The 25,603-nt window shown below is 32.9% G+C and overlaps 2 protein-coding genes across 2 annotated transcripts in view; one reads left to right on the top strand and one right to left on the bottom strand.

The window, feature by feature from the left end:
* The window catches only part of LOTGIDRAFT_226642 (hypothetical protein), a gene marked incomplete at both ends in the record, with an annotated part of 24,659 nt that extends 1,813 nt beyond the window's left edge, over positions 1 to 22,846 (bottom strand). Inside the window, 17 exons of the mRNA XM_009052894.1 lie at positions 1,779 to 1,947; positions 2,473 to 2,628; positions 3,108 to 3,216; positions 5,002 to 5,224; positions 5,707 to 5,795; positions 6,270 to 6,430; positions 6,977 to 7,359; positions 7,996 to 8,165; positions 8,829 to 8,971; positions 9,525 to 9,624; positions 10,358 to 10,641; positions 11,257 to 11,448; positions 13,882 to 14,162; positions 14,822 to 14,920; positions 15,371 to 15,537; positions 19,853 to 19,995; positions 22,039 to 22,846. Coding sequence (XP_009051142.1) covers positions 1,779 to 1,947; positions 2,473 to 2,628; positions 3,108 to 3,216; positions 5,002 to 5,224; positions 5,707 to 5,795; positions 6,270 to 6,430; positions 6,977 to 7,359; positions 7,996 to 8,165; positions 8,829 to 8,971; positions 9,525 to 9,624; positions 10,358 to 10,641; positions 11,257 to 11,448; positions 13,882 to 14,162; positions 14,822 to 14,920; positions 15,371 to 15,537; positions 19,853 to 19,995; positions 22,039 to 22,846 — 3,677 coding nt within the window. The remainder of the gene's footprint in view (positions 1 to 1,778; positions 1,948 to 2,472; positions 2,629 to 3,107; positions 3,217 to 5,001; positions 5,225 to 5,706; positions 5,796 to 6,269; positions 6,431 to 6,976; positions 7,360 to 7,995; positions 8,166 to 8,828; positions 8,972 to 9,524; positions 9,625 to 10,357; positions 10,642 to 11,256; positions 11,449 to 13,881; positions 14,163 to 14,821; positions 14,921 to 15,370; positions 15,538 to 19,852; positions 19,996 to 22,038) is intronic.
* Positions 22,847 to 23,980: 1,134 nt separating this feature from the next.
* LOTGIDRAFT_174290 (hypothetical protein) overlaps positions 23,981 to 25,603 on the top strand; it is a gene marked incomplete at both ends in the record, with an annotated part of 5,053 nt that continues 3,430 nt past the window's right edge. Inside the window, 4 exons of the mRNA XM_009052893.1 lie at positions 23,981 to 23,987; positions 24,348 to 24,446; positions 24,767 to 24,822; positions 25,195 to 25,255. Coding sequence (XP_009051141.1) covers positions 23,981 to 23,987; positions 24,348 to 24,446; positions 24,767 to 24,822; positions 25,195 to 25,255 — 223 coding nt within the window. The remainder of the gene's footprint in view (positions 23,988 to 24,347; positions 24,447 to 24,766; positions 24,823 to 25,194; positions 25,256 to 25,603) is intronic.

Below are 25,603 nucleotides of genomic sequence, written 5' to 3'. Positions count from 1 at the left end.
TCATGTGTGGATCATTACCTACAAAACAGAATAAACGACTCAGTTAAGGAGATAATTATTTATTCAGATGGTTGCACATATCAGAACAGAAATATTGTAATGGCGAATATGTTGTTGTTGCTATCTAATAAATACGGAATCAAAATAACTCAGAAGTATTTAGAACGTGGTCACACTCAAATGGAATGTGATTCTATACACGCTGTGATCGAGAGAACCGTTGGCAAGAAGCCCATTTATGTGCCACAAAACTATGTTGACAAGATACGCGAGGCTAGGGTGAAACCTTTTGCTTATAGAGTAGAAGTTGTAAATTATGCCTTCTTCAAAGATTATTCATCTCTTGGATATTATAGTTCAATTCGTCCAGGAATCAAGGTTGGTGATCCCGTGGTAACAAATTTGCGAGTACTCGAATATTCATATAAGAACAGCTACTCGGATGATTTAAATGATTTGCCCCGTCGATCAAAACAGAAGGATCCAGATCCGTCAGATGACCCACTAATTCTCCACAATTCTGCTATTCCGATCAAGAGGAAGAAATTTGATCATTTGCAAGATTTGAAACCCGTAATACCCAACGATTACCATTACTTTTATGATAATCTCCCCCACGAGTGATATTGTTGAAACAATCCAATTTCAGTTTTCATTGGTTTCATATTGTGCTAAATAAAGTTATTACTGTTGATATAATTAAAACAAAACATATCTATGTTTACTCTTCGAAATGCATGCCGAGCTGAAAAACTCAATCGCAGTGTGACATTAGGTGTTGGCATTCCCTGCATGTTCCAAGTGGGGTTTCATTAGAGAAGATATAAAATTGTCACCATCGTATAAAACTACGATTTCAACTAATATCCATTTTATCCCGATTGTGGACATCTTCAACCAGTCACTATTTTCATTTCCTAACTTAATAAGTTCATTTTGTAGTAATGGTGGTGTTGATAAAATATCGTATCTCCCTAAAATCAGCTTTATGTTGGGTGTTGAATAATCGTATGTAGAGAAATATATCGTATCTCGATTCAACTAATATGACTAAACATCGTATCTCGTATCATGATTCCTATTGTTTTTTCAATTCCATGGAACTAAATTCAGCAAATATGCATTTCTTTTCGTTGTCGATGTGTCAAATATGGGATCAATAAGATAAAAACTGACAAAAAAAACCAGTTTTTTTCTTCTCCTGAAAACCTATAAATTCTGAGATACGAGGTTATTGAAGCGCAACGACGATATGATAATGCCAAAAGATGATAATATGATAGTGCCAAGAGAGGATAATATGATTATGCCAAGAGATGATAATATGATAATGTCAGGAGACAATAATATGATAATGCCAAGAGAGCATAATATGATAATGCCAAGAGATGATAATATGATAATGCCAGTAGACAATAATATGATAATGCCAAGAGAGCATAATATGATTATGCCAAGAGAGCATATGATAATGCCAAGAGAGGGTAATATGATTATGCCAAGAGATGATAATATGATTATGCCAAGAGATGATAATATGATAATGCCAGGAGACAATAATATGATAATGCCAAGAGAGCATAATATGATAAAGCCAAGAGAGCATAATATGATAATGCCAAGAGAGCATAATATGATAATGCCAAGAGAGGATAATATGATAATGCCAAGAGAGCATAATATGAAAATCCCGAGAGAGCATAATATGATAATGCCAAGAGAGGATAATATGATAATGCCAAGAGAAGATAATGTATGAATAGATAAGAAAAACTTACTTTGTTAGTTGTGTAATGTTGGAATACTGTTTAGATATTTCAGTCAAGTTTAATTTTAAAGCATTAAAACTGTGATATGATAGCTTCTCTTTTTCATCTTTTAACATAAATCTAACTTCTCTTCTCTCATTCTTTAATACAAATATCTTCTTAGACAGAGACTGGTAGCCTGTAGAAATAAATTAAATCATGACTCTAAACCTAACATAGTCTCATCTCATGCTGCCAACCTGTGTCTGGCAATAAAGTCCTCAACATGACAGAAAGTTTTTGGAACTTAACCCTTTGAACACTGAGTGTAAATGAAATAAAACATTTTAAAATGCACAGCCTGTAGCACACAGGGCCTCGGTTTATTTTTTAACGACTAGACGACTTTTCAATGTCAGTCCCTCTGACCTGCATCACTGACAGGGGGAAATGGGTTGAAAAATCCGAAGTTATTATCTCAACCTATGCCGCGATTGAACTTCAGTTTAGCAAGCAAGCATCTAACTCACTGAGCCACAGCGGCTCCCGATTACTAGGGTTGAAAGGGTTGATTTCCAAGGTGGGACTAAAAGTGTGTGAGCACTGCAATTGAGTTCAAAGGAAAGATTTTTTCTGAATGTTTCCTTGTCAGCTTTCTTTGCAAAAGAGAAAATATCAAAAATAATTTTTAAAAAATCAGAACGAAAAGATGTCTCTGGCCTACCTTCAGCACTTGCTTCTATAGTATGATGACCTTCTGTTAGTACAATAAAATAACTACCATTGGTACTAACATTAAAACGATGTAGTTTATTATCAATTGTTAGTACTGCAGTAAATATAGGTTTATTATTACTATCTACTATTTCACCATGGATACCTAAAAAATATACTAAATTTGTTAAAAATATCGTCAAGTTAAAAACCCTCATGTATGTTAGTCACAAATGTATTTAAGTGATTTATTCCTAATTTTCAAGTATCGATATCATTTTTCAGAATGAAATCAGACATCATGTACAACTGCAATTAAAGAAAAAACAGATTAAATATCCAGGCCATTTTGAAAATTTCCATGCAAACATAAATATTGAAATAAAAATGTTATTATGTCAACTGATGTGTTTTTTTTTATTGCAGACAAACTGAATCTCAGATTTTCATTCTGTAAATAATACAGGTACTTGTAGCTGATATTCAGCTCTGTCAATATACATGTTTAAAACATAGCATGAATTATCAAAAAATAGTAATAAATTTTTGGAAAAATATAGACTTGGTAAATTAAAGATAAATCCAGAAACTCATACAAAATACAAAATACAAAATAAAAAAAACACAAAAGACATTTTTCTCTACCTTGTGTGGCTTTCAACAAAAAATTCATAAATGAAGGCATGGTATTCATCCATATATTGGGTAATTCATTGGCAGCTGGGTATTTACAGCAACTAATAGATGCACATAACTAAATAATATACAAATAAACCTCTACATCAACACAAAAATCTAACTCAATAATGCAGTATATTATATAAAAAAAGATATGTGAAAATCCAGTACAAAACAAAATTAAGAGCAGTCCGTTTTGGTTAGTCGGTTGGTAGATTAATGCTTACAGCTAAAGCTGATATTGCTGACTAGGTAGCTGTAGAATAAGTAGTTGTTGGTAGTCATAGTAGTTGGTAGTAGTATTTATATCAATTGGATGGTTTCATACTGTTGAGAAATCTACAGATCTGATCTGATTTAAGTCTATACGAGCCAAATCTATATTGTGTTCATTACTACTTAAAATACATTGTTGAGAATAGAGTGCATTGCTCTAATAATGTTTTGAAGTGTTCCTGGATGTTCACAGCTATATCTTTGTTTGATTATACATCTAACACAGTGCTTCTCACCGTAGGGACAAATTGGAAGACCATGGGGATGAATTATTGCCAGTGGGGAAATGGGGAGGAATCTACTGCTACCATATCCTACCATGTATTTGGTGGAATGTGGTTTCAGAGTTGTTAGTGATGTACTCACAAAGAAACGTAGTTCATTTAAGATAACTGAGTCAGGTGATCTACGACTGAAATTAACTCTAGTCATACAGAAAATCGTGAACTAACATTCGGTACATGGGTCACATTGAACTCTTTCGATATGAAGAGTATGATTTTATATCCATTTTCCACTGTTCAATACATTTTTTGAGTGAAATACGTTTCAAAATGACTGATTTATTTTGGGGAGGAATAGATTTGGAAGAACTCACTGAGGTTGAGAAGCACTGTTCTAACATATAAATAATAATACATTCTAAAATAATCTATATATATATATATTGGTTGCAGGTGCAGGTTTTTTTATATATAGAATAAAGCCCATGCTTGGAATGATGTCTAAATATTTCTACATTCAGGATGCAAGTCATATTTTCTGGTTTTATGAACGCTTTTGGGTCAGATCAGGGATTGGCAAGTAGGTCACCCTTAGAATAAACATGAAACGAAAATCTAGATCTGTATTTGTATCAGAATGTCAAAATATCAAAAAAATTCTACATGGAATAACTTTGGTTTTTTTTTCTTGATGTGCATATTTCAAAAATATCTAACAACACATATAATTGATTGATAAATACATGTAAACCATGCAGTATGCAATGAGAGGAATTAAGTCCTTACAGCAACATCTGAATTTACCTTTATGTTTTCCAACTGTCAATGGATCTTGACCAGTCTGCTGGGTTAATATGACTGGATACTCATTCAGCCACTGCATTGCTGACAGGGCACTGGGTACAAGGGACTATGTCTACCTTACACTCTTACATAGAAAGCAAACCTTGATGCAAGCAAGCAAGCCCTTATAACATTGAGCCATCATTTCTCTTTGACATAGAAAAACATGAGATAAGTATACAATAATGTCAAGGTATTACAAATTGTATCTAATACTTTGACATCAATAGTCACTTTTCTTGTATCATTGAATTGTTAGATTTGATTGGATTGTATGCTAGTGAATACAGCCAATCAGAGACCTTGACAGAAAAACTGTAATCAAAATGGTTCTGTGTGCAACAACTAGTTTTCATCTGCCTCAGCTTGTGTTTTTATTTACAAAAGAAATAGACGGTATTTTCATTCCATAAAAACACAAGAATAGTGTCTAATGATGTCGAGGTATAAGACACAGTAAGAAATAGCTAGACATTGTGAAGAGGTTTAACAATAGATTTACTACATTGATAACTTACCATATAAGAATGATATTTGTCATACATCATATCCATTAGAATATGATTAGGTAGAGGTGATTCAGCAGAATGAAGAATACCATGTACACCAGCCCCTTCACAAGATGATTGATCATACATCTTAGGATTGAAATCACCAAATGATCTAGCCAGTACTTGAAACATTTCATCATCTTCTGTTATTACTGTCTGACTTCCATTTTCTCTCTGATTTCTTGGGATACTAGAAGTAGTACATCCTAGATTTCAACTTCAATTTAAAGATATAAGGTCGTCTAGATAAATAATCTATCCTTGTCTCTTTTCAAAATTAAAATCGGTTATATATTCCCTTATAATTCAACAAAAACAGACCTTGTACTTTCAGAATATCATCAATACAAAGGTGTTATTCACAATTTCATATACATTAGTTATTACAGATAACTTTGACAATTTTTTTTAAATTGTAGGGGAATCTGATATCAGATTTTAATTCTGAAATTCAGCAGCTCAAGCACATATTCCTTTACAGGAACCTATGTATGAGAATAAGGACATTAAATATAAAATTGAATAAGGCAAATAGTAACTATCAATACACAAACCTTTTTCAAGACAAGACTCACCCTTGTATACCACAGAGCCAAATCAGCAACAAAATTTAACAAATTGGGCTTGCTACATGATCAACAGAGGCACATAAAAATATGAAAATGGACTTACAGTATATTAAGTCCACCACCTTCTACGTTTAATATCAGATGAAACTTGTGGGTATTAATTTGATTTATCAAAGCTTCCACAACCTGGTCCTATGTAATTAAGCAAACATTTATCAGATATCAAAAAGCTAATACAAGCATATTTTTTTCAGATATCATATAATTTTGAACAGCAAAGAACCAGTTAGATATCAAATAATTTCTCTAGCAAAGACCCAGTCAGATATCAAGTTGTTTTGAGAATAATGAAAATGTCAGATATCAAATAATTCTCAGAGCAAAGACCCAGTCAGATATCAAGTAGTTTTCAGAATAATGGATATGTCAGATATCAGATAATTTTCCACAACAAAGAACATGTCAGATATCAAGTAATTTTCAGAGCAATAGATATATGTATCAGATAGTTAATAATTATCAGGGCAAAATGCAAGTCAGATTGCAAATATTTTTCAGAGAACCAACATAACAAATACTTTTTGACATCAAAGAATATGTCAGACATCAGTATTTACAAAATACAAAGGAATTGTCAGATATCAAATTGTATCAAAATATACATACCTTATTCTCAATAAGTGAAGAAAACTTGTTTCCAGTATAACTATCTCCTGTACAATCACCTAATGTAGCTTTAGATATACCTTCAATATTTAATGTAGGTAATATATGTAAATGTACATTGTCTATTATCTTGACACAATCTGGATGTTGATGATTGTAACCTATAAAAGAATGTTGACTATGTTTAACTAATAATGCATCTAATTCATCTAAATCTTCTTTTTCAATTTCTTTGGACTTTTGTACCTTTGCTTGTTGACACAATCTCACAGTAGGCCCTACGCTCTCTGCCTACCAAAAGTGATGCAATGATCAGATAAAAATACTTCTATGGAGAGTTGTATTTGACAATTATCAAATTGGCTTCTCACCGGTACCCCTTGTGGATTGTTGACTGGTACCTTCATGAAAGCTAATACCCCTTGTTTGGAACCAGATAGAGGATGAGCAAAACCTTACATTTGGAAACTTGGGAACTTTGGTTGCTACCGGTACCATAATATAAGTGGACTTTTAACGAGACAAACAGCCATTAATACATGTTGCTTGTGGCTAGATTTATTGGCCAATCCTAGACACCTAGGACCTTTGTCAGTGTCTGTTCTGTACCGCTGATAGAGGGAAGGTTTTATTTCGACTTATGCCACGTTTGAAGACAGGATCTCTAGGTCTAACTCACTTAGCAACCACAGCAATGTGGATCTTACCTTTAGTTATATGTCTAGAAAATCTCATCAACATTTCACTTCCTACTGGATCATCTCCATTTACTCCACCAACCAATAAAACATGGGCTTTGTGTCCAGTGTGGTCTTCCATACTTTTAGACATGTGCAGCATGGACAATGCCAAGCCTTTCCTGGTGACTAACAATGGCTCATATGTGACAAAACTTGGATTCAAATTGGCAATTTTCTTTCGTTCCTCATCAGCATCATGAAGAGTTTGGTAGTTAGCACTCTCCATATTCTCTTGGATGTCGAAATCAGAATGAGCCGACCATGAATGTTGTTTAGCGTATGATAGAGAAAAGTTGATGAAAACTGCCGGACCGTCTGTTACTCTTACAACTATAGTCTGACTCTCATACCTACAAAATATAAATCAAATCAACTGCAGCCACTTCCTAAAAATTCATTTTCAGTCATTTTTAGTGTTTTAGTCATCTATAGGACAATAACTAAATTTGATTTTAAATTTGATTAAAAAAATCACTACATTCCAAAATGCTGGACACATTCTTTCCTTTTGACACTATACCTTAAAGAGATTGAAAGGAAGTATTCTAAACACTGATAGCATCGATTTACACCATTACAATAAGTGATCAAATATCTGTGGTTCTTATTATTGAAGAAGCTGTTTATTATAAATATTGCGATAATGACTGAGACAAAAACTCTTTAAAATACTCAAAAAAAAAAAAAATACTTTATTTTAAAATATTAAGATCAAAGATCCACTGTTTTTTTAGGGATAATCAGAAATATCAGCAGAATGACTCACACATTAAGTTTTCACTGATACTTTCATTTCTTCAACTATCAGAAAACCAGAAAAAAATTTTTCTAGGGCTACATGTTAAATATCTACTTCCGACCCCAGCCCCTTTTCGAAAAAGCTTACAAAAAGCGTGAAATTTTACATTGAGAAATATCAGAATAATAATAAAAAGATCTTTAGAGCAAGAGATGTCTGGACTGAAGAGAAACTGAATTGATCTAACCTAGGATGTGATACTGTGATATGATGACTCCCAGGAACCAATAATCTCCAATAATCACCATCTTTAGCACTTCTTATAACATGGTTAATACCTTTTACACTTATATTAGCATTAGCTATACCTAATCCTGTTTTACTGTCCAAAATAAACCCTCGAATACCTTTATGTACCTAAAATATATTAATTGTATTGTTTATATTTCAGTGTTAATTAACATTATGTTATAAAGATAGTGGACCACAGCCATATATACGGGTGCCGACAATATACGTTCACATAGAGAGATGTGGGCGTATAAAAACTGTTATTATCACAGATAACGTAACACAGATCCACTGGATTTTGTTTTCATGAATCTATTCAAATAAGTTATGGGTTTAAAGGCATTTAAATAACATTACAGAACTCATTTAGTAAATAATGGAATGAGCAGTTCATTAAGATATGCAGAGTATCAAATAGAATAAATGCAGAGCAAAAGGCTGCGCTAGATTTTATGAATTTGTTCAAAATGTTATGGGTTTAAAGGCTCAGCAAATAACATTAGAGAACTCATTTAGTAAACAATGGAATGAGCAGTTCATCAAAAGATGCAGAATCTCGATAGCAAATGCAGAGAGAGGTGGTGCTAGATCATCTCATCTACAGCCATGAGACATTTTGACTTGGGTATAGTTATAGGTTCAAAGAAAACTATAAAATCATTTTGTAGTTTGGATTGTTAGTACTTGGTTTTTTTTTATTCATATGATTTAAAGAATCAATTTTTTAATTTCCTGTTATTGGTTTGTGATGTTTGTAAAAACTAAGTATGAAGAGTTAAATGTACTTACCTGTCCCATATAAACCAATAAAGCAAATTTATTAGCATCCCAATAGGCTGGTAAATCAGTTGCTTTAGGATATTTATAACAACCCAATTCTATTGTTATTTCAAAACAATTAGTATGTACATAGTTCCAATCTTGCATTCCACCTAAAACACAAAGTAGTTCATGAAAAAATTTTGAACAAGTGAGCTCAGATATTTTTTCATATCATAATGAAAAATGTCAAAAGAAACCAAATGAAATCTTGTAATGCCTTTTCCATGTCAGTTCCTCTGACCTCTGTCACCATATAGAAAAGTTGAAATCATGACCGATACTTTTTCATAATGTCAAGGAATTATGATCTGCATCTTATACCTTGACTACAATAGCCATCCTTCTTGTATCACAGAAGTTGGTAAATGCAGCGATTTGATTGGATTTTACACTACCAAATACAACCAATCATGTATCGATTACACGTGCAGCTAAATTGTTTACAGTCTTTCTGTCCAAGGCACTGATCGGCTGTATGTGGTAAGGACAATCCAATCAAATCGCTGCATTTCGTTATAAAGATTAGTTGCTATTGCAGTCAAGGTAATAGCTTGACATTGTGAAGAAGTGACCAACTGCTTTCACATTTCCCCACTTTAATTTTAATGGTTGAACACAATCCTGCTTTAGTCAGTCATAATAGAACAAACCAAAAGAGTTTACCTGAAACACTATACCAATGTGCACCATTAGTTATACCATCTTTAAAATATTCACTACTAAAACCAGGACATGGGTGACCAATATGCATAGTAGAGTGAGCCTGTAAAAATATGAATTGTTTAAATCAAATCATAGATCATGTGAAAAAAGAAAAGAAAAAAATCTTATCTTTCGCAGATTATATCGACTTATTTACAGCTTCAACAAAATATAAAGCTATTTTACATCTAAATTGTTAAGATTGATTGGGCTGATGACAATGGACATCATCATATTGCCAGGACAGTCACAGTATCACACTCCTTGTTCCATTTCCAACTGTCTGAAAGACTGGACGTGTTTTCCATGTCAGTCTCTCTGACCTACATCACTGACATGGAAAAACTGGGTTGAATAATCTGATAAGTATATCTGGAACTATGCCAAGATTAAAACTTAGTCACTCAGAATAAGGAGCTAACATCTAATTCACCGAGCCACAACTGTCTGTTTGACCAATAATACCTTAGTCTCAGAAACGTAAATTTTTAGCTAAGCTAATCGGTCAAAGTGTTCACTGCTCACCATCAAAATTTGAACCTTCAAATGCCTTTGTGTTCAGAATTATCCACGTTTGAAAGTTAGAATGACAACTTGTCTCTTCTTGAGACTCTGTCAAGACATATATAGAAATAGAAAAGAAATTCCTAGTTTGACGTATGTTTGAAGGAATTATGTGATTTTAGTATATTTCTAGTACTTCTGAAGACGTTTTACATATCTCAAGACCCAAATCAATTCTTGAAAATGGCGAACCTGTCCCTTTAAATTTAAATAAGAAAAACAACACTTACAAAAGAATAAGCTTTACATAGTTTAATAAAGATATCATCATCTGGACATTTACTATAGGTAGTATGACCAGATTTACTGTTATCCCACGGATAGTTAGCTACTAGCGATCCACCGTGTAAATTAGCTGATAGTACAAATGGTATTGATTTCACCCATTTCATTACAGCTATCGTTTCAGGCTCTTGATGGTTGTTCATCGCCGTGGTTTCAAACTGATCAGGGAAATTTCGATTTAAATCTATATGGTCATGGTTTCTACGACCGTAAGTTCCTCTTGAATCACCTACAAAGGAAGTTGAAGATGAACATAGTATACCAATTAAACATTATTAGCTATGTGGACTCCCAGGGAGGGATTGAAGGTTGACAAATCTCTCTGTATAGCGTTAGAAAGATGACATCCCCTGCCTAACAAGCAACACCCTCTGCAGTGATGAATGTAGTAAATTTAAAATCCAATACTCTTCCATTCCTTAATTGTAACAGGGTTGTTGATTTGGCTCTATTTTATGGACATGACCGGCAGCTAAAATGCCTGAAGATCAATATCTTCTGTCAGACATCAAGTATAGCATAGCCATATCATTGAAAATTGGATATTTACTTCATTTTTACTTTTGGAATATTTTTCTATGGTCTAAGAACTATTGGCCATCGTGGACTAACCAATATTACAATGTGACATTCAGGAGTGTTAGCGCGGCACTACCCTACAGCATAATGAAACATTTCAGATTGACAACTTGGATAGTTTTCTGCAGTCTAAACACTAATTGTCGCGTGAACTCTCTGAAAGGGATGCAGAGGTGACACCAAACACAAAGTGACATCAGGTGTTTCAGGAAAGCAAGCAAGCCATCATAATTTTTGCAATTAAAATACAACAAAGTTTTCATACCTTCAGTGGCTATTTCAAAACCATCAGGATTCATGGTGGGCATTATAAATATAGAAGTATGGTTTACTAATAAAGTTAATAATTCATCTTTTCCATAGTTTTCACATAATAACTGTATCAATGATATTAAAACTTCCCGTCCTACCACTTCATTACCATGCATATTACCAATATACTTAAACTTCGGTTCTCCTACAATCAAATAAACATAAATTGTACAGCATTGTATAGATGTGAACAAACAGTCTTGTTTGGTCACAACTAGAGTCTTGTCAAGAGTTTCACCGACCAGTTGCAGGCATATGAAGAGACAAAAATCTCCAGTCGGTCGTTTTCCATTATGTCGATAATCATGTGCAGAGCATATAATATTAATTAATATTAATCTGGCAGCTAATATGACACACAGCTAATAGGATTCACACCTGATTAGATTAACAACTAATAAAACTCGCATCTCACACAAGAGAATATAGGAGACAAAACTAACAGAACCCACAGCTAATAGCACTCACAGCTAATAGCATTCACAGCTAATAGAACTCACAGCTAATAGCATTCACAGCTAAAAGAACTCACAGCTAATAGCATTCACAGCTAATAGAACTCACGGCTAATAGCATTCAGAGCTAATAGAATTCACAGCTAATACAACTCACAGCTAATAGCATTCACAGCTAATAGAACTAACAACTAATAGTCCTCACAGCTAATAGAACTCACAGCTAATAGTCCTCACAGCTAATAGAACTCACAGCTAATAGAACTCACAGCTAATAGAATTCACAGCTAATACAACTCACAGCTAATAGCATTCACAGCTAATAGAACTAACAACTAATAGTCCTCACAGCTAATAGAACTCACAGCTAATAGTCCTCACAGCTAATAGAACTCACAGCTAATAGAACTAACAACTAATAGTCCTCACAGCTAATAGAACTCCAGCTAATAGAACTCACAGCTAATAGAACTCACAGCTAATAGACCTCACAGCTAATAGAACTCACAGCTAATAGAACTCACAGCTAATAGAACTCACAGCTAATAGAACTCACAGCTAATACAACTCACAGCTAATAGAACTCCTAGCTAATAGAACTCCTAGCTAATAGAACTCACAGCTAATAGAACTCACAGCTAATAGAACTCACAGCTAATAGAACTCACAGCTAATAGAACTCACAGCTAATAGTCCTCACAGCTAATAGAACTCACAGCTAATAGTCCTCACAGCTAATAGAACTCACAGCTAATAGAACTCACAGCTAATAGTCCTCACAGCTAATAGAACTCCCAGCTAATAGAACTCACAGCTAATAGAACTCACAGCTAATAGAACTCACAGCTAATAGAACTCACAGCTAATAGAACTCACAGCTAATAGAACTCCCAGCTAATAGTCCTCACAGCTAATAGAACTCACAGCTAATAGTCCTCACAGCTAATAGTCCTCACAGCTAATAGAACTCACAGCTAATAGTCCTCACAGCTAATAGAACTCACAGCTAATAGAACTCACAGCTAATAGAACTCCTAGCTAATACAACTCACAGCTAATACAACTCACAGCTAATAGAACTCACAGCTAATAGAACTAACAACTAATAGTCCTCACAGCTAATAGAACTCACAGCTAATAGTCCTCACAGCTAATAGAACTCACAGCTAATAGAACTAACAACTAATAGTCCTCACAGCTAATAGAACTCCTAGCTAATAGAACTCACAGCTAATAGAACTCACAGCTAATAGAACTCACAGCTAATATAACTCACAGCTAATAGAACTCACAGCTAATAGAACTCCTAGCTAATAAAACTAACAACTAACAGTCCTCACAGCTAATAGAACTCCTAGCTAATAGAACTCACAGCTAATAGAACTCACAGCTAATAGAACTAACAACTAATAGTCCTCACAGCTAATAGAACTAACAACTAATAGTCCTCACAGCTAATAGAACTCACAGCTAATAGAACTCCTAGCTAATAGAACTCACAGCTAATAGAACTCCTAGCTAATAGAACTCCTAGCTAATAGAACTCACAGCTAATAGAACTCACAGCTAATAGTCCTCACAGCTAATAGAACTCACAGCTAATAGAACTAACAACTAATAGTCCTCACAGCTAATAGAACTCCTAGCTAATAGAACTCACAGCTAATAGAACTCACAGCTAATAGAGCTCACAGCTAATAGAACTAACAACTAATAGTCCTCACAGCTAATAGAACTCACAGCTAATAGTCCTCACAGCTAATAGTCCTCACAGCTAATAGAACTCACAGCTAATAGTCCTCACAGCTAATAGAACTCCTAGCTAATAGAACTCACAGCTAATAGAACTCCTAGCTAATACAACTCACAGCTAATACAACTCACAGCTAATAGTCCTCACAGCTAATAGAACTCACAGCTAATAGAACTAACAACTAATAGTCTTCACAGCTAATAGAACTCACAGCTAATAGTCCTCACAGCTAATAGAACTCCTAGCTAATAGAACTCACAGCTAATAGAACTCCTAGCTAATACAACTCACAGCTAATAGAACTCCTAGCTAATATAACTCACAGCTAATACAACTCACAGCTAATAACACTCAAAGCTAAAAGACCTACCTGGTTCGTTGACACCTGGATTATCACTAATCTCCATGACAAATAAATCCCTCCGCAATACTGATTTACCAATAACATGTAATTTGGCAATATGGGCATACCGTGTGGCAAAATCACCCATAAAATTAGCTAGATCATCATATTTGTGGTATTTCATTGGTGGTGGTTCAATGAAGGATGTTTTTTCACGGTGATCAAAGTCATGTAGATTATTGATGTGCTGCACTAGTTTCTCTAATGATTCTTCAGGATTAGTTACAACTGTAGGATTAACTTCTGATCTAAATTACAAAATATTGCAATCAGTTACTAAATGGAAAATATCGGTACTAAATATTTTTCGATTTTTCTGATTTTCAATAGGGTTTATCCTTGAGTGATTAAACATACTCATACCAAGTTTTGTCCAAATCTGTCATAAATGGTGCCTTCTAGAGTGTTTGCAAGCTTAAAATTGAACACATTTTCAAGAACAAGGGCAATAACCCTTACTTAATATTTTTTAATTTTTCTGATTGTCAATAGGTTCATTCTTGGGTGATAAACACTCATACCAAGTTTTGTCCAAATCTGTCTAGAATTGTGCCTTCTAGAGTGTATACGCCAGTTGCCAGGCAGATGGAGCTAAATTTCCACTATCTGTGTCACTTTTCAGATTGAAAATCCAACATCTGGTTCTATGGAATCAGCAGTGATAATGTGAATGTTGAAAGGCCAGTCAATACAGGCAGTAGTTTTGTAATAGTTGATGAACCAGATGTTTTCATTTTGAAAAGGGATACAGATAGCTAGATTTGAACATTATCAATCCAGTGATCCAGGTTAACACGGTTTTTGTTTTATTCAAATATTATCTCTACAAATTCAAACTTTATATATCTACCCTTGATAATACAAAAGAATGAAGAAGAATAAGCAATCTATTAGAAAAGATATTTACCTATTTTGGACAGTTAGTGCAGGTTCAAGAAGAGTAAAATTAAGACTGATTCCTGGTCCAGATGGTACAACTACACCATATTTAGTTACACTTTCATACCTATAAAACATAGTAATTCAAATAAAAAATCATAGGCAAATATAAATAAATGTTAAAGGAATACTATGTCTTTAAAAAGTTTGGAAGAGACAAAAAGGTAGGAAGGGACGAAAAGTTTGGAAGTGACAAAAAGTTTGGAAGAGACAAAAAGTTTGGGAGTTTTGGAAGTGACAAAAAGTTTGGATGGGACAAAAAGTTTGGATGGGACAAAAAGGCAGGCCCTTTCATTCTATGCAAGTTATATCTCAACAAATCAAGAAGAGAAATTTGAATGCTGCTGTCCTATCAAAATTTACCACATTGCACACTATAAGCTCTTGCCATCATTCAACAGAAAAATTTGACATATAACTCCACTTAATTCCATTTCATTGGTGCGCCTAGCCTAAAATCAGACGGCATAAATGACTAAAAATTTAAGTACTATAATAAAATACTAAATGTACCTACCCAGATGCATGAACTGTTATATTATAGATACCGTTTACTAATAATCTCCAATAAGCACCAAACTGACTACTTGTGATATTATGATCTATACCTTGTACTTCAATAATAGCATTCTCAATACCATTATTATCACTATCAACTATAAAACCATGGATACCAATATGAACCTGTTCAAATTATAAGACAACATGACTTAGGGCTGGGTTATATACTGATATCACCATAAATACCGGTATAAGAATTTATGTTGTTAAAAATATCGCCTGATTAAAAAATACAGAAATATCACTATATCGTGATATATGGTAGTGTACACAATTCTATCAAGTAACTTACTGTTTGAAACAGATATTTTTTGGATATTCAAAACTGGAGGGTTTTTAGAGATATCTATTGTTTTATGTTACATTTTAAATTTCTAGATCATAATTTTGTTTCAAAAACCAGTAAAAACCATACTAAAGAAATATCGTGATATTGTTATATATTAATGCTAAATATCATGATATCAACTTGAACCAACATTGCCCAGCCATAACATGATAATTTGACATATGACTATTGAAGTTACCTGCTAATTAGGGTAGAGGGTTAAAAGCCTACACTAGGTTGACTTTTTTAAGTTTGTGGGATGTCAGCTGTATGGGGCAGGGCTTTTGATTAGGCTGTTTTTCCCAAACATGACAGATCATCTCAACTATCCGTTTTTGTCAGTGATCTACCAGGCATCAAGTTTAGGTTGGACAAATAGTGTCTTGAACTTCCACTTTGGCAAGGAGACTATTCTTCTCTACTATGGGTTATCGCTACCCCACATTTCCTCAGTGTTCAACCAGATGTTTATGCTTCTAGCAACTCTACTAAAACTAAGTGTTTCTATGACGTCACACCTGTAAAGGTCTTATGTGATGCAAGCAAATTTTGCGTGGGTGACGTCATAGAAACTCTTAGTTTTAGTGGAATTGGAGGAACCACAGACATCTGATTGAAAATTGGAATGGCACAAATTGATGCTATCAGTGTCCCTGATACACATAAAAAATTTAGAAAACCTCTTTACAACCTCTTTAAAATTGCAATGGAGATCAATATATAATTAGAAAAAAAAAAGGAACAGAATAACTATCTAATATAGATTGGGATATCTCAGAACCCTATTACAGTGTGTTTCTATTGTCATTATTTAGAATCTATTTCAATAGAGTGAAAACCATTTGTTAATATCATTTGCTTTTAAATTTGTCATTGTAAAGAGCAGTCAAAAGTTTTACATTTAAATTTATATTCAAAAGAATTTCAAATGAAGTCTGTATAATGTACATTGACACATATAAAAGCTTCAATACTTTAGTACATTGAATACAAATCTTGCTATCTTTAAAAGGGAATGTAAAGAGGTTTTCTAAATTTGTTATGTGTCAATTTTCATTCATGGTGCTAATTAGTGCTATCAGTGTCCTTGATACACATAACAAATTTAGAAAACCATAACAAAATGATTTTCTGTTCTACAGCATTTCACTTATCTGAATTTGCCTTTTCTAAATCAAATCTAAACACATATTTCTGGCAATCCCATATTCAAAGTAAAAAAAAAAAATAATAATAAAAGAATATGAAAAGATGACACCAAATTTCTTGGCAGAATAAAGGAAATTATTAAAGGGATTGTAAAGAGGTCACTAATCCCTAAAGGCCTCAAGTGATACAAGTATATCGATTAGTGAGGTAATTAAATACTTAGTTTTAGGGGAATTGAAAGAACCTCAAAATTAGAATAGTGCAAATTGATGCTATCAGTGTCCTCGATACACATACAAAATTCAGAAAACATTTTTACATGTTTGTATTAGTTTGCTTACACTATATAAATAAAATCATTGATGTATACAGTATATTTATATCAATTTATCCATGACTCATTATCCATTTAGATATTTTCATTTCAACAGCAATAATCTTCATACATCAAATAATCAAAATCAAGCTGCTGTGATATTTCACATTTGTCAGATTAAGAAATAAGAAATATTGTAAATTTTGAACTTCATATCAAGTAACCACAAGATTGGATAATAATTACTCAAGTTTGAAGACATGTTTTATTTGATGAAGCTATACTTAGTCACGGTTAAAGGGATAGATGAGCCATTTTGGGGGGTTTGATTTGAGTCTTGAATATATGTATATAGTCTTTTCATAATTCTTTTAAAACACTTCAAACTAAGAATTTTGCTCACTTTTTCTATTTATGTCCTTTCTATATATCACAAATTTTAAAATTACCAAATTTGAAGTTGACAAAGATCAATATATACATGCACAAAAAGCAGTAGGGGTACAAAAAGCAGTAGGGGTACAAAAAGCAGTAGGGGTACAAAAAGCAGTAGGGGTACAAAAAGCAGTAGGGGTACAAAAAGCAGTAGGGGTACAAAAAGCAGTAGGGGTACAAAAAGCAGTAGGGGTACAAGTAAATGGTTGGCAATCCCAATTTTACCCCCACCTTATTTTTGACAAATTAAAAAATATGATTTTAATATGTTTTTGTCCTAAATTATGTGTTAGAATGCACCAAATCAATTCAATTAATTTGAAAATTTTCTATAAAAAATTCTCTCAGACTCTCCATTAGAAACTTGTGCCAAGACGCTTCCACAGAATTGTGGCCATTTGAATTCCGACAGTCGTCCCCCCCTCCCCCCCATTGAATCTGTCTGCCTTCTTATTTGTACCCCAGTCTCAGGAGGCTTGTGTTGCCATTGACAACAAATTTTTACAAGCAAAAGTGCAGTAACTGAAAATTCCTTCATCGAATTATTGCCAAATTTGAACTTAGCCAAGATCTCATACACGTATACCAAGTGTCATAAGGATCAGGGCTTTTATCATGTCTCCAGCCAAATTGTATGTGTTTAAATGTGAATAGTAGTAATATAAATAGATGAAGCTGAGTTTCATCATCTACAAAATTAAAAAGATTTTTTTCTGTAGCCAATTAAACAGAAAATATCAATAAAAAATTAAGTACAAATATAGGTTAAAATTGTAATTTAAAACAAATTATATTTTTAAAATTGAAGTAAAAAATATAATTTGTCAATCAGTGAAATGATTGATGATATTTTGATGACAAACTAACTAGATACCTTGGTCTTAATGTGTGTATTATCTAAGAGCCTCCAGCAAAACCTTTATAACTATCATCATGTCTTACTAGACACTTGAAGCTGGTGTAATAAATCATTTTAATCTGAAGATGATGATATATGACCATTCTTGCTAATTGCTTCAATTCATTTTTTCTAAGGATACAAATCATTATGCCTAATGGCTGGCGCACATTTGGTTTTTTGACGTAACGCAGTACAATTTTTCAAATTCAAGGTGCCTTGATCACAAGTTGAGACTCACAACAATTTATCGGGAACATCTCACACTTCTCAACAAGATACGCCAGAACGTCTTTCAATCGAACATGCTAGATATCTGCCGATCACTTGCGATTTAGTCTTAGGAAACAAATATTCTTGGCGTCAAGAAATCGGTAAGTGTGCGTCAGTCTTAACATTTAAGCTTACGCAATTTCAATAACCTATCAGTTTAAACATCTATATAATAAATTTTCACATTTTTATACACAAAATGCATAATAGTATCAGCTTTTATTGAAAATATTTTATTATTGTAAGCTTTTATTTCATACAATGTGTAATACAACTCTACCAATACAGGTTCATTCATATCCATGTAATAACTGTATTCATATCACAGATATATTGAATACAGTACAACCCTAATCTCTGATCAATATTGAAAACCTATAGACATCCTTGTGCAGTTTGACAATTATATTATATTCAGGAATTGCAAAAAAATTTATAAAGTTTTGTATGTATATCTTGAAATGCTAAAAAAAAGAGCAGGCTCACTGAAATAGATGAATTGACTGAAGATTGCAGAGCATGAAACTCTGATAACACCATGTTTCAGGTTCCGTTTTAATATTTCTACATCGCTCTACAATTGATGTATTGAGCACTACTGTAACTATTAACCAATATTCCCTCTAAACCGACTCAATTGTAAAAACCTGACCAAATGACTGCATAATCAATAGTAGGAAACCCTCTACGGCACCCCTCTAAACTGCAATTCAACACCATAGTTAGTTAACCTCTCTAAATCAGCAACTCTCCATTATTTATTGCTAACCCATCATTAAAGGTAAGGATGAGAAGTGACTAGACTAATCATCCAAGTAAACAATTACTCACTAATCCAATTAGAAAATTGATATCCATTGTTTTAATGATTGAACATTACTCTATTGACATTTACTTATATGCTTCTGTGGACAACATTATGACCAAGGTATTTGACTTTCTGAGCCTATTGCCCAATAAACTGGCAACCAGCATAATTTTTCATTGGTCCAATGGGATGCTGGTTTCAATTAATATCCCTAAAATTTGAGATACTCACCATTTCTAAGTAAGCTAATAAAGATTGTTTATTGTTGTTCCATTCTGTTGATAATTGTGATGATGGTGGGTATTTACAACAAGATAATTCTACTGTTATCTCAAAACAATTAGAGTGTAAATAATTATAATCTTCCATACCACCTACAAAACATAAAATAAACAGACACTTTCAATAAGGTATTTTGATTTGACTGCATGAGCCTGCCATGACAGATTGAAGTTCAAAATTTGACCAGATCCAAACACATGCCATGTAGTGTACAATGAAGACAGCAGCAACATTAGCTTACTCTGTTCTGATTTCTAAGCTTATAGATGGAAGATGAAATAATTATGAATCTCAATATTCCACGGTTATTTTGTGTCATATAGGTATAACAGTATGAATATTCATTGCATGGTCACGGTATTATAGTTTATTGTGGGTAAATTAAATGATGAAAGCAAACTTTTTTATAGGGATTACAATTCGAACGAAGTTTACAATAAGATCTAAATCATTAAAAAAAAAAAAATTATCCGTTCTGAGAACAGTTCAGAGAACGGAACAGATGAAAAATTACTAGTGTAAACAGTCAAGCGTTCTGAGAACAGTTCCTACCGAGGCAAGGTGGTCTTGGAACAGTTATCAGAACGGAACAGTTAAATTATGGTAGTGTAAACAGTCGAGCTTTCTGAGAACACTTCTTACGCATGCGTCTTGACCCCTTGACACTTTCTACAGTTTCTGTGAGCAGATGAATTTACCTTCATGCGGGTTATTAAAACGTCTAAAATTATCTCTTTCGTGAAGAGTTCAATTAAAATGAGTTCGAGAACAATAAATCATTTACAGTAGATTGTTATAGAACTGTTCTAGGAAAAGTTTGTTTTACATAAACAATTGTGTCCACATTAATAAATTTCATCATATTAAAGGTAAAAGAAAAGTTGTTGAATAAAAGTAAATTGTTATAGTTGATACCATTTGAAATCCTGTACTGGTAACAGAAGTTAGCCAAACAATAATATTACTGACAATAATACATTGTATTCTATAAAAACAAACATTAACTTAAAATACTGGAATTTATCAATGGAAACATCAGTTAAAAAAAGGTTTTTTTTTTTAAATTTGAAGAGTTGTGAGAGTAAAAAATGTTTAAAATCAGATGTTTTTTTTATTAAAAGGGAATTTGATTGTAAAAAGTTTTCTTTAGTTCTCAAAATATTCACAGCTAAGAACTTTCTTATATACAGTATATTTGTCTTACCGTATATTTTATGACATAGATCTAATTCTGAATAATAAGCTCAAATAGATTGACCAATTAAACGGACAGGTAGGCCATTTTTTTTAACCAATCATACTTTAATCTCAGAACAGGAATTTTTTAGCTAAGCTAATCAGTTGGTGCTCAAAGCTCACTGTCGAAATTATAGCCTTCAAATAGCCTTTAAAGTCTAAAATTTCAACTCATTTATATTTATGAGTTTTAATTATTTGGGTTATAAGTAAACAAAAACAACACAATTAACAGTTAAACCTAAAGAAATAGTTTCTAGCTTTTCGGTAAACATAAGGTGGCCAAAATGAAATGTTTTTATCTCTATATTTACTTTTTTCTTATCATAAAAGGTCAGGAAGTCAAATTTTATCAGTCAAAAGAGACGAAACTGTACATTTATCTCTGTTTTTTCTACTAGAGAGCTCTGCACAATGATAGGTTTAGGCCTACCTCATAAGTTGTAAGTAATAATATAAAGTTAAACTTAATTTAATAAAAGTCTATTGAAGAAAGAATAAATGATGTATAAGTAACATGAAAGCCAATAGACAAGTTCATCATAATAATTTTATATTTCAGAATGTTTCTTTCTAATTATTAAGAAAATATTGAGTCAAATATACTAAGTAAGCTTATTGATACTTATGACTGAACATTTCCAAGTTTTCCTGAAGGTGATAAACAAAAACTCAGCTTATTTAATAAGGCTTTATCCTCATTTCTGCCAAAAAATTCCCTCATTGCACACAGCATATTGCCTGCCGTCATTACACAAATAAGGAGCAGAAAAGTACTGAACCTAAACTCTGATTATACAATATTATCACAACCTCTTATGACAAGGAAGACAGAAAAGTCTCTTTGCCTGGAATAAATTAGTGATTCAAAGACAAGAATACTTATTAAAGTACATTACCTGGTACATCATACCATTCAGCACCATTAGTAATTCCTTCTTTAAAATCATCTCCTTCACATTGATGACCTTTGGACATTGTGAGATGATTTGATGAATATGTTGTAGCCAATAATTTGAACACTTTATCATCTGGTGTTCCGCTGTAAAATCCATCTGTATGATTTTTGGAATCGTCGAATGGATAACTAGCAACTACACTGCCTCCATGGAGATTTATTGATAGCACAAATGGATTATTTTCAATCCAATCTATAATAGCTTGAGTTTCTGGTTGGATTTTATCAGGCTGTCCTGTAAACTGGTCTGGAAAATTTCTATTCAAATCAACTAAATTCGCATTTGGTCGTCCCATCAATCCAAGACAGTCCCCAACTTCTGCTCTTTCGAATCCGTCTGGATTCATTGTAGGCATAATGAACAGGTTTGTTGAATCAACTATTTTTGTAACTTGATCATTTTTTCCATAATTTTCCAGTAAGTATTCAATCAAATAAATTAGAATTTGTTTACTTATCACTTCATTACCATGCATATTTCCAACGAATTTAACCATAGGTTTTCCAGGAATGGTTTTGTCAATATTGCTGGTTATTTGAATGGCCCATAGTGTTCTATTTTCAACACTTGAGCCAATGCTGTGCAATTTTGTCAAAGTTGGAAACTTCGAAGTCATTCTATTCAAAAAAGTTGTTAAATCATTATAATGATAATAAAATGAAGTGTCAATCGTTGGAGTGCTTACCAAATTACCTTCACATAGACAAAATGGTAAAAATAAAGTCACAGAAACTAGAAATATGGTCATTTTCATTTTTGACATCTTCACATCCGTGTCTCCAGTGGCCATGTTGGCAAACACATCCTTGACCTTCCGGAAGTTCAAAAGTTCAGAGTTCAAAGGTCCCTATTTGTAAACAAGAAAATGAGAAAATGGTCAAATGGTCATTTTTTGCTTTACAAGACCTTTCACCACTGACATAAACGGCTCAACTGAGATGCGAGTTCCCAACTTATGTTAGTATGTACATTAATGACCATAGATTAAAAATTTAGGTGTGAAAAGCTAATTTGTAAGTTATGTAATTTTGTTACGAAATACTATGTCTACAGTGCAGGCCTACTACAACTACAACTTTACAAGGAGACTTGTTTGGGCCAAATGTAATAGCCCCATAGCAATTATTGATTGTAAACAATTGTTGTTTGATTGACAGTGGTCATCACCAAACTTGATTCAACCTTTTGTTTCAAGTGGCCTGACCACATAATTCAGGTAAAATGTTTTAATTCACAATGTATTTAGGCCTAGGCTACCTCTGCAGTATGTCTTGCATAGAGATTAGGCCTATATTAGATCTATAAGATTTTGTCTTTAGAATCTGATTTATTCAACTTCTTAAAGGTATTCTACCTCTTAGAATGGACATAAAAGTCTCAAACTTGGTTAACAAGTGTATATATTCATCAGTTAACCTTAAAAGGTGCCATGACTAAAGAATAGAATCTCTATATAAGATGATATCCATTTAACTAAATAATTATTGAAACTTCTAAATGAATGCTTCTAAGCATGTTTCAAAATTACTTGGTTTAAAGAATTATTACTTAGTTTTATGGATTTATTATTGGTTGTATAGTTTTGACACCAGGTAAGTCCACAGATGAAAAAAGACTGTTATTGGCTTCATTTTTGGACATTTTTATAGGTAGTATACCCTCTGTAATATAAGTGACAGTAGGTCTATAGTTAGGATTATTATTCAGGAGTATTTAACTCATTAAATGAGTCTGAAGAGCCAGCAATATATGATAATTTTCAATATCATTTTATGAATATTTTTTAAAATTTATTACTCTTCCAGGTAGATGTAGATGCCATTTTTCAGTGATTTCTTGAAATAATAAGAAATGGGTACAGAAATATTATATTATATTCCTAATGTTAGGTATGTATTTTATATAAACTAATATCAATAACATAATTTTCCTGGTATTTCAAACCAAATTAGATTGATGTTCAAACAATGGAGCATTAACTGTAGGCCCTACATTGTGTTAAAACATCTTTGATCAAAAATATATTCTGCTTGTGGAATGAATACGTTATAGCAGGTTTTGGTGGAATCACAGAATTTTTGGAAGGAATTTGAATGGTTATAGCCAACTTGGCACTGGAATGGCCCCAAAAGTCAAAATGGACCCATATCAAAATGACCACTAAAATTACTCTCCCCCCCCCCCCCCCCCCTTTCTTTTATATCCAAAGGAATAATGACATGATATAATTTATTTGCTTTCCATTTCAGGATATGTTCGGATTTTATTAGTTTTGTTTGCCTTTTTATTTTTATCAAATACACCAGTATATTTTATAGTATTTTATATTATTTCTGCCTCATTAGATTGTAAGTAATACTTTCTTTTCTTTTTTTCTGTTTCTGCCATTTTTTTTATAAGAGCTAACCGTTTTCAACTTCCATAAAAAGTGACATTAGATTATAGCCCTACCTGTGGCAATTTATTGTGCTATGTCTGAGGAACTTGGTAATGCCAGATTTATCAGGCTACATAGGGCAGAACAGAACCTGTTGTCTTTGTTGATGAATTTTATAGCAGATACCGCATGGACTGGAGAATCCAATCATCCATATTGAATTTTCCAGATAAGGTTTTCCAATTTAGTGATTTTAGTGACAACAAAGTGATTTTATAATGTTTAATTCAGGTATAGATGGATATACAGCTAGAAAATTTCACCAGACTTCAAAATTTGGAGCATGGGTAGGTATAGGCCTAAATTCTTTCTTTAAAAAAAAAGTTAGGCCCTATTCCAAAACACACAGATGTATCTGTATTAGGGGATTATGATTATACAACTCAGCTTTCAAATACATGGAGTGTTTCTTTTATTACTGACTTGGATTCTGACAATGCCGTCTGCAAAATACATAGTGTTACCCAACACTTTGCATCAGGTCAAATGTTAGGGTTATGGTTACACTAGTGCTACACTTTTGCACTAATCTAACACTTACACAGAATTCTGACCTCACTCAATATATATGAAACATATACATATAAAACAAAGTCATTATAATCATTTGTCAGCATATTTGTCCTTTCCTTTCAATTTCAATATTTTTCTAATTTTAGTTTGATGTGATAATAGATTTATTTAGTCGAGGACTTTTATGGTGTTCTTTAAGTCATGTAAGTAATTTTGTACTTAAACCTAGAAGATGCTGGATTCCAACCAAAAATTTTATACAAGGACTTTGGTTGACAAGGATCCTTTTTACCAGCTGGTTCTTGGCCAAACCTCTTGGAACTAATCACTGCCAGATTATCGGTACCCATTTATTGGGTCGAATGAAATAATGAATAAAGATGACTTATTTAGGGTCATTAGACTTTTATGCAACAACTGAGATAAGAACCTATGACCACAATTCGTTTAACGTAATCATGCAAAGGACGTCTTGTAATGGTTTCAACAGACTGTGCTATAAAACCTCACTTAAAGATGGGTTTCCTTAATTAGTGTTACTAATGATTTATCATG

This window comes from Lottia gigantea (assembly GCF_000327385.1).
Source record: "Lottia gigantea unplaced genomic scaffold LOTGIsca_190, whole genome shotgun sequence".
Classification (NCBI taxonomy): Eukaryota; Metazoa; Mollusca; class Gastropoda; family Lottiidae; genus Lottia; species Lottia gigantea.
Note: the sequence above shows the minus strand (reverse complement) of the source record. Positions and strands in the feature narration are given on the sequence as shown.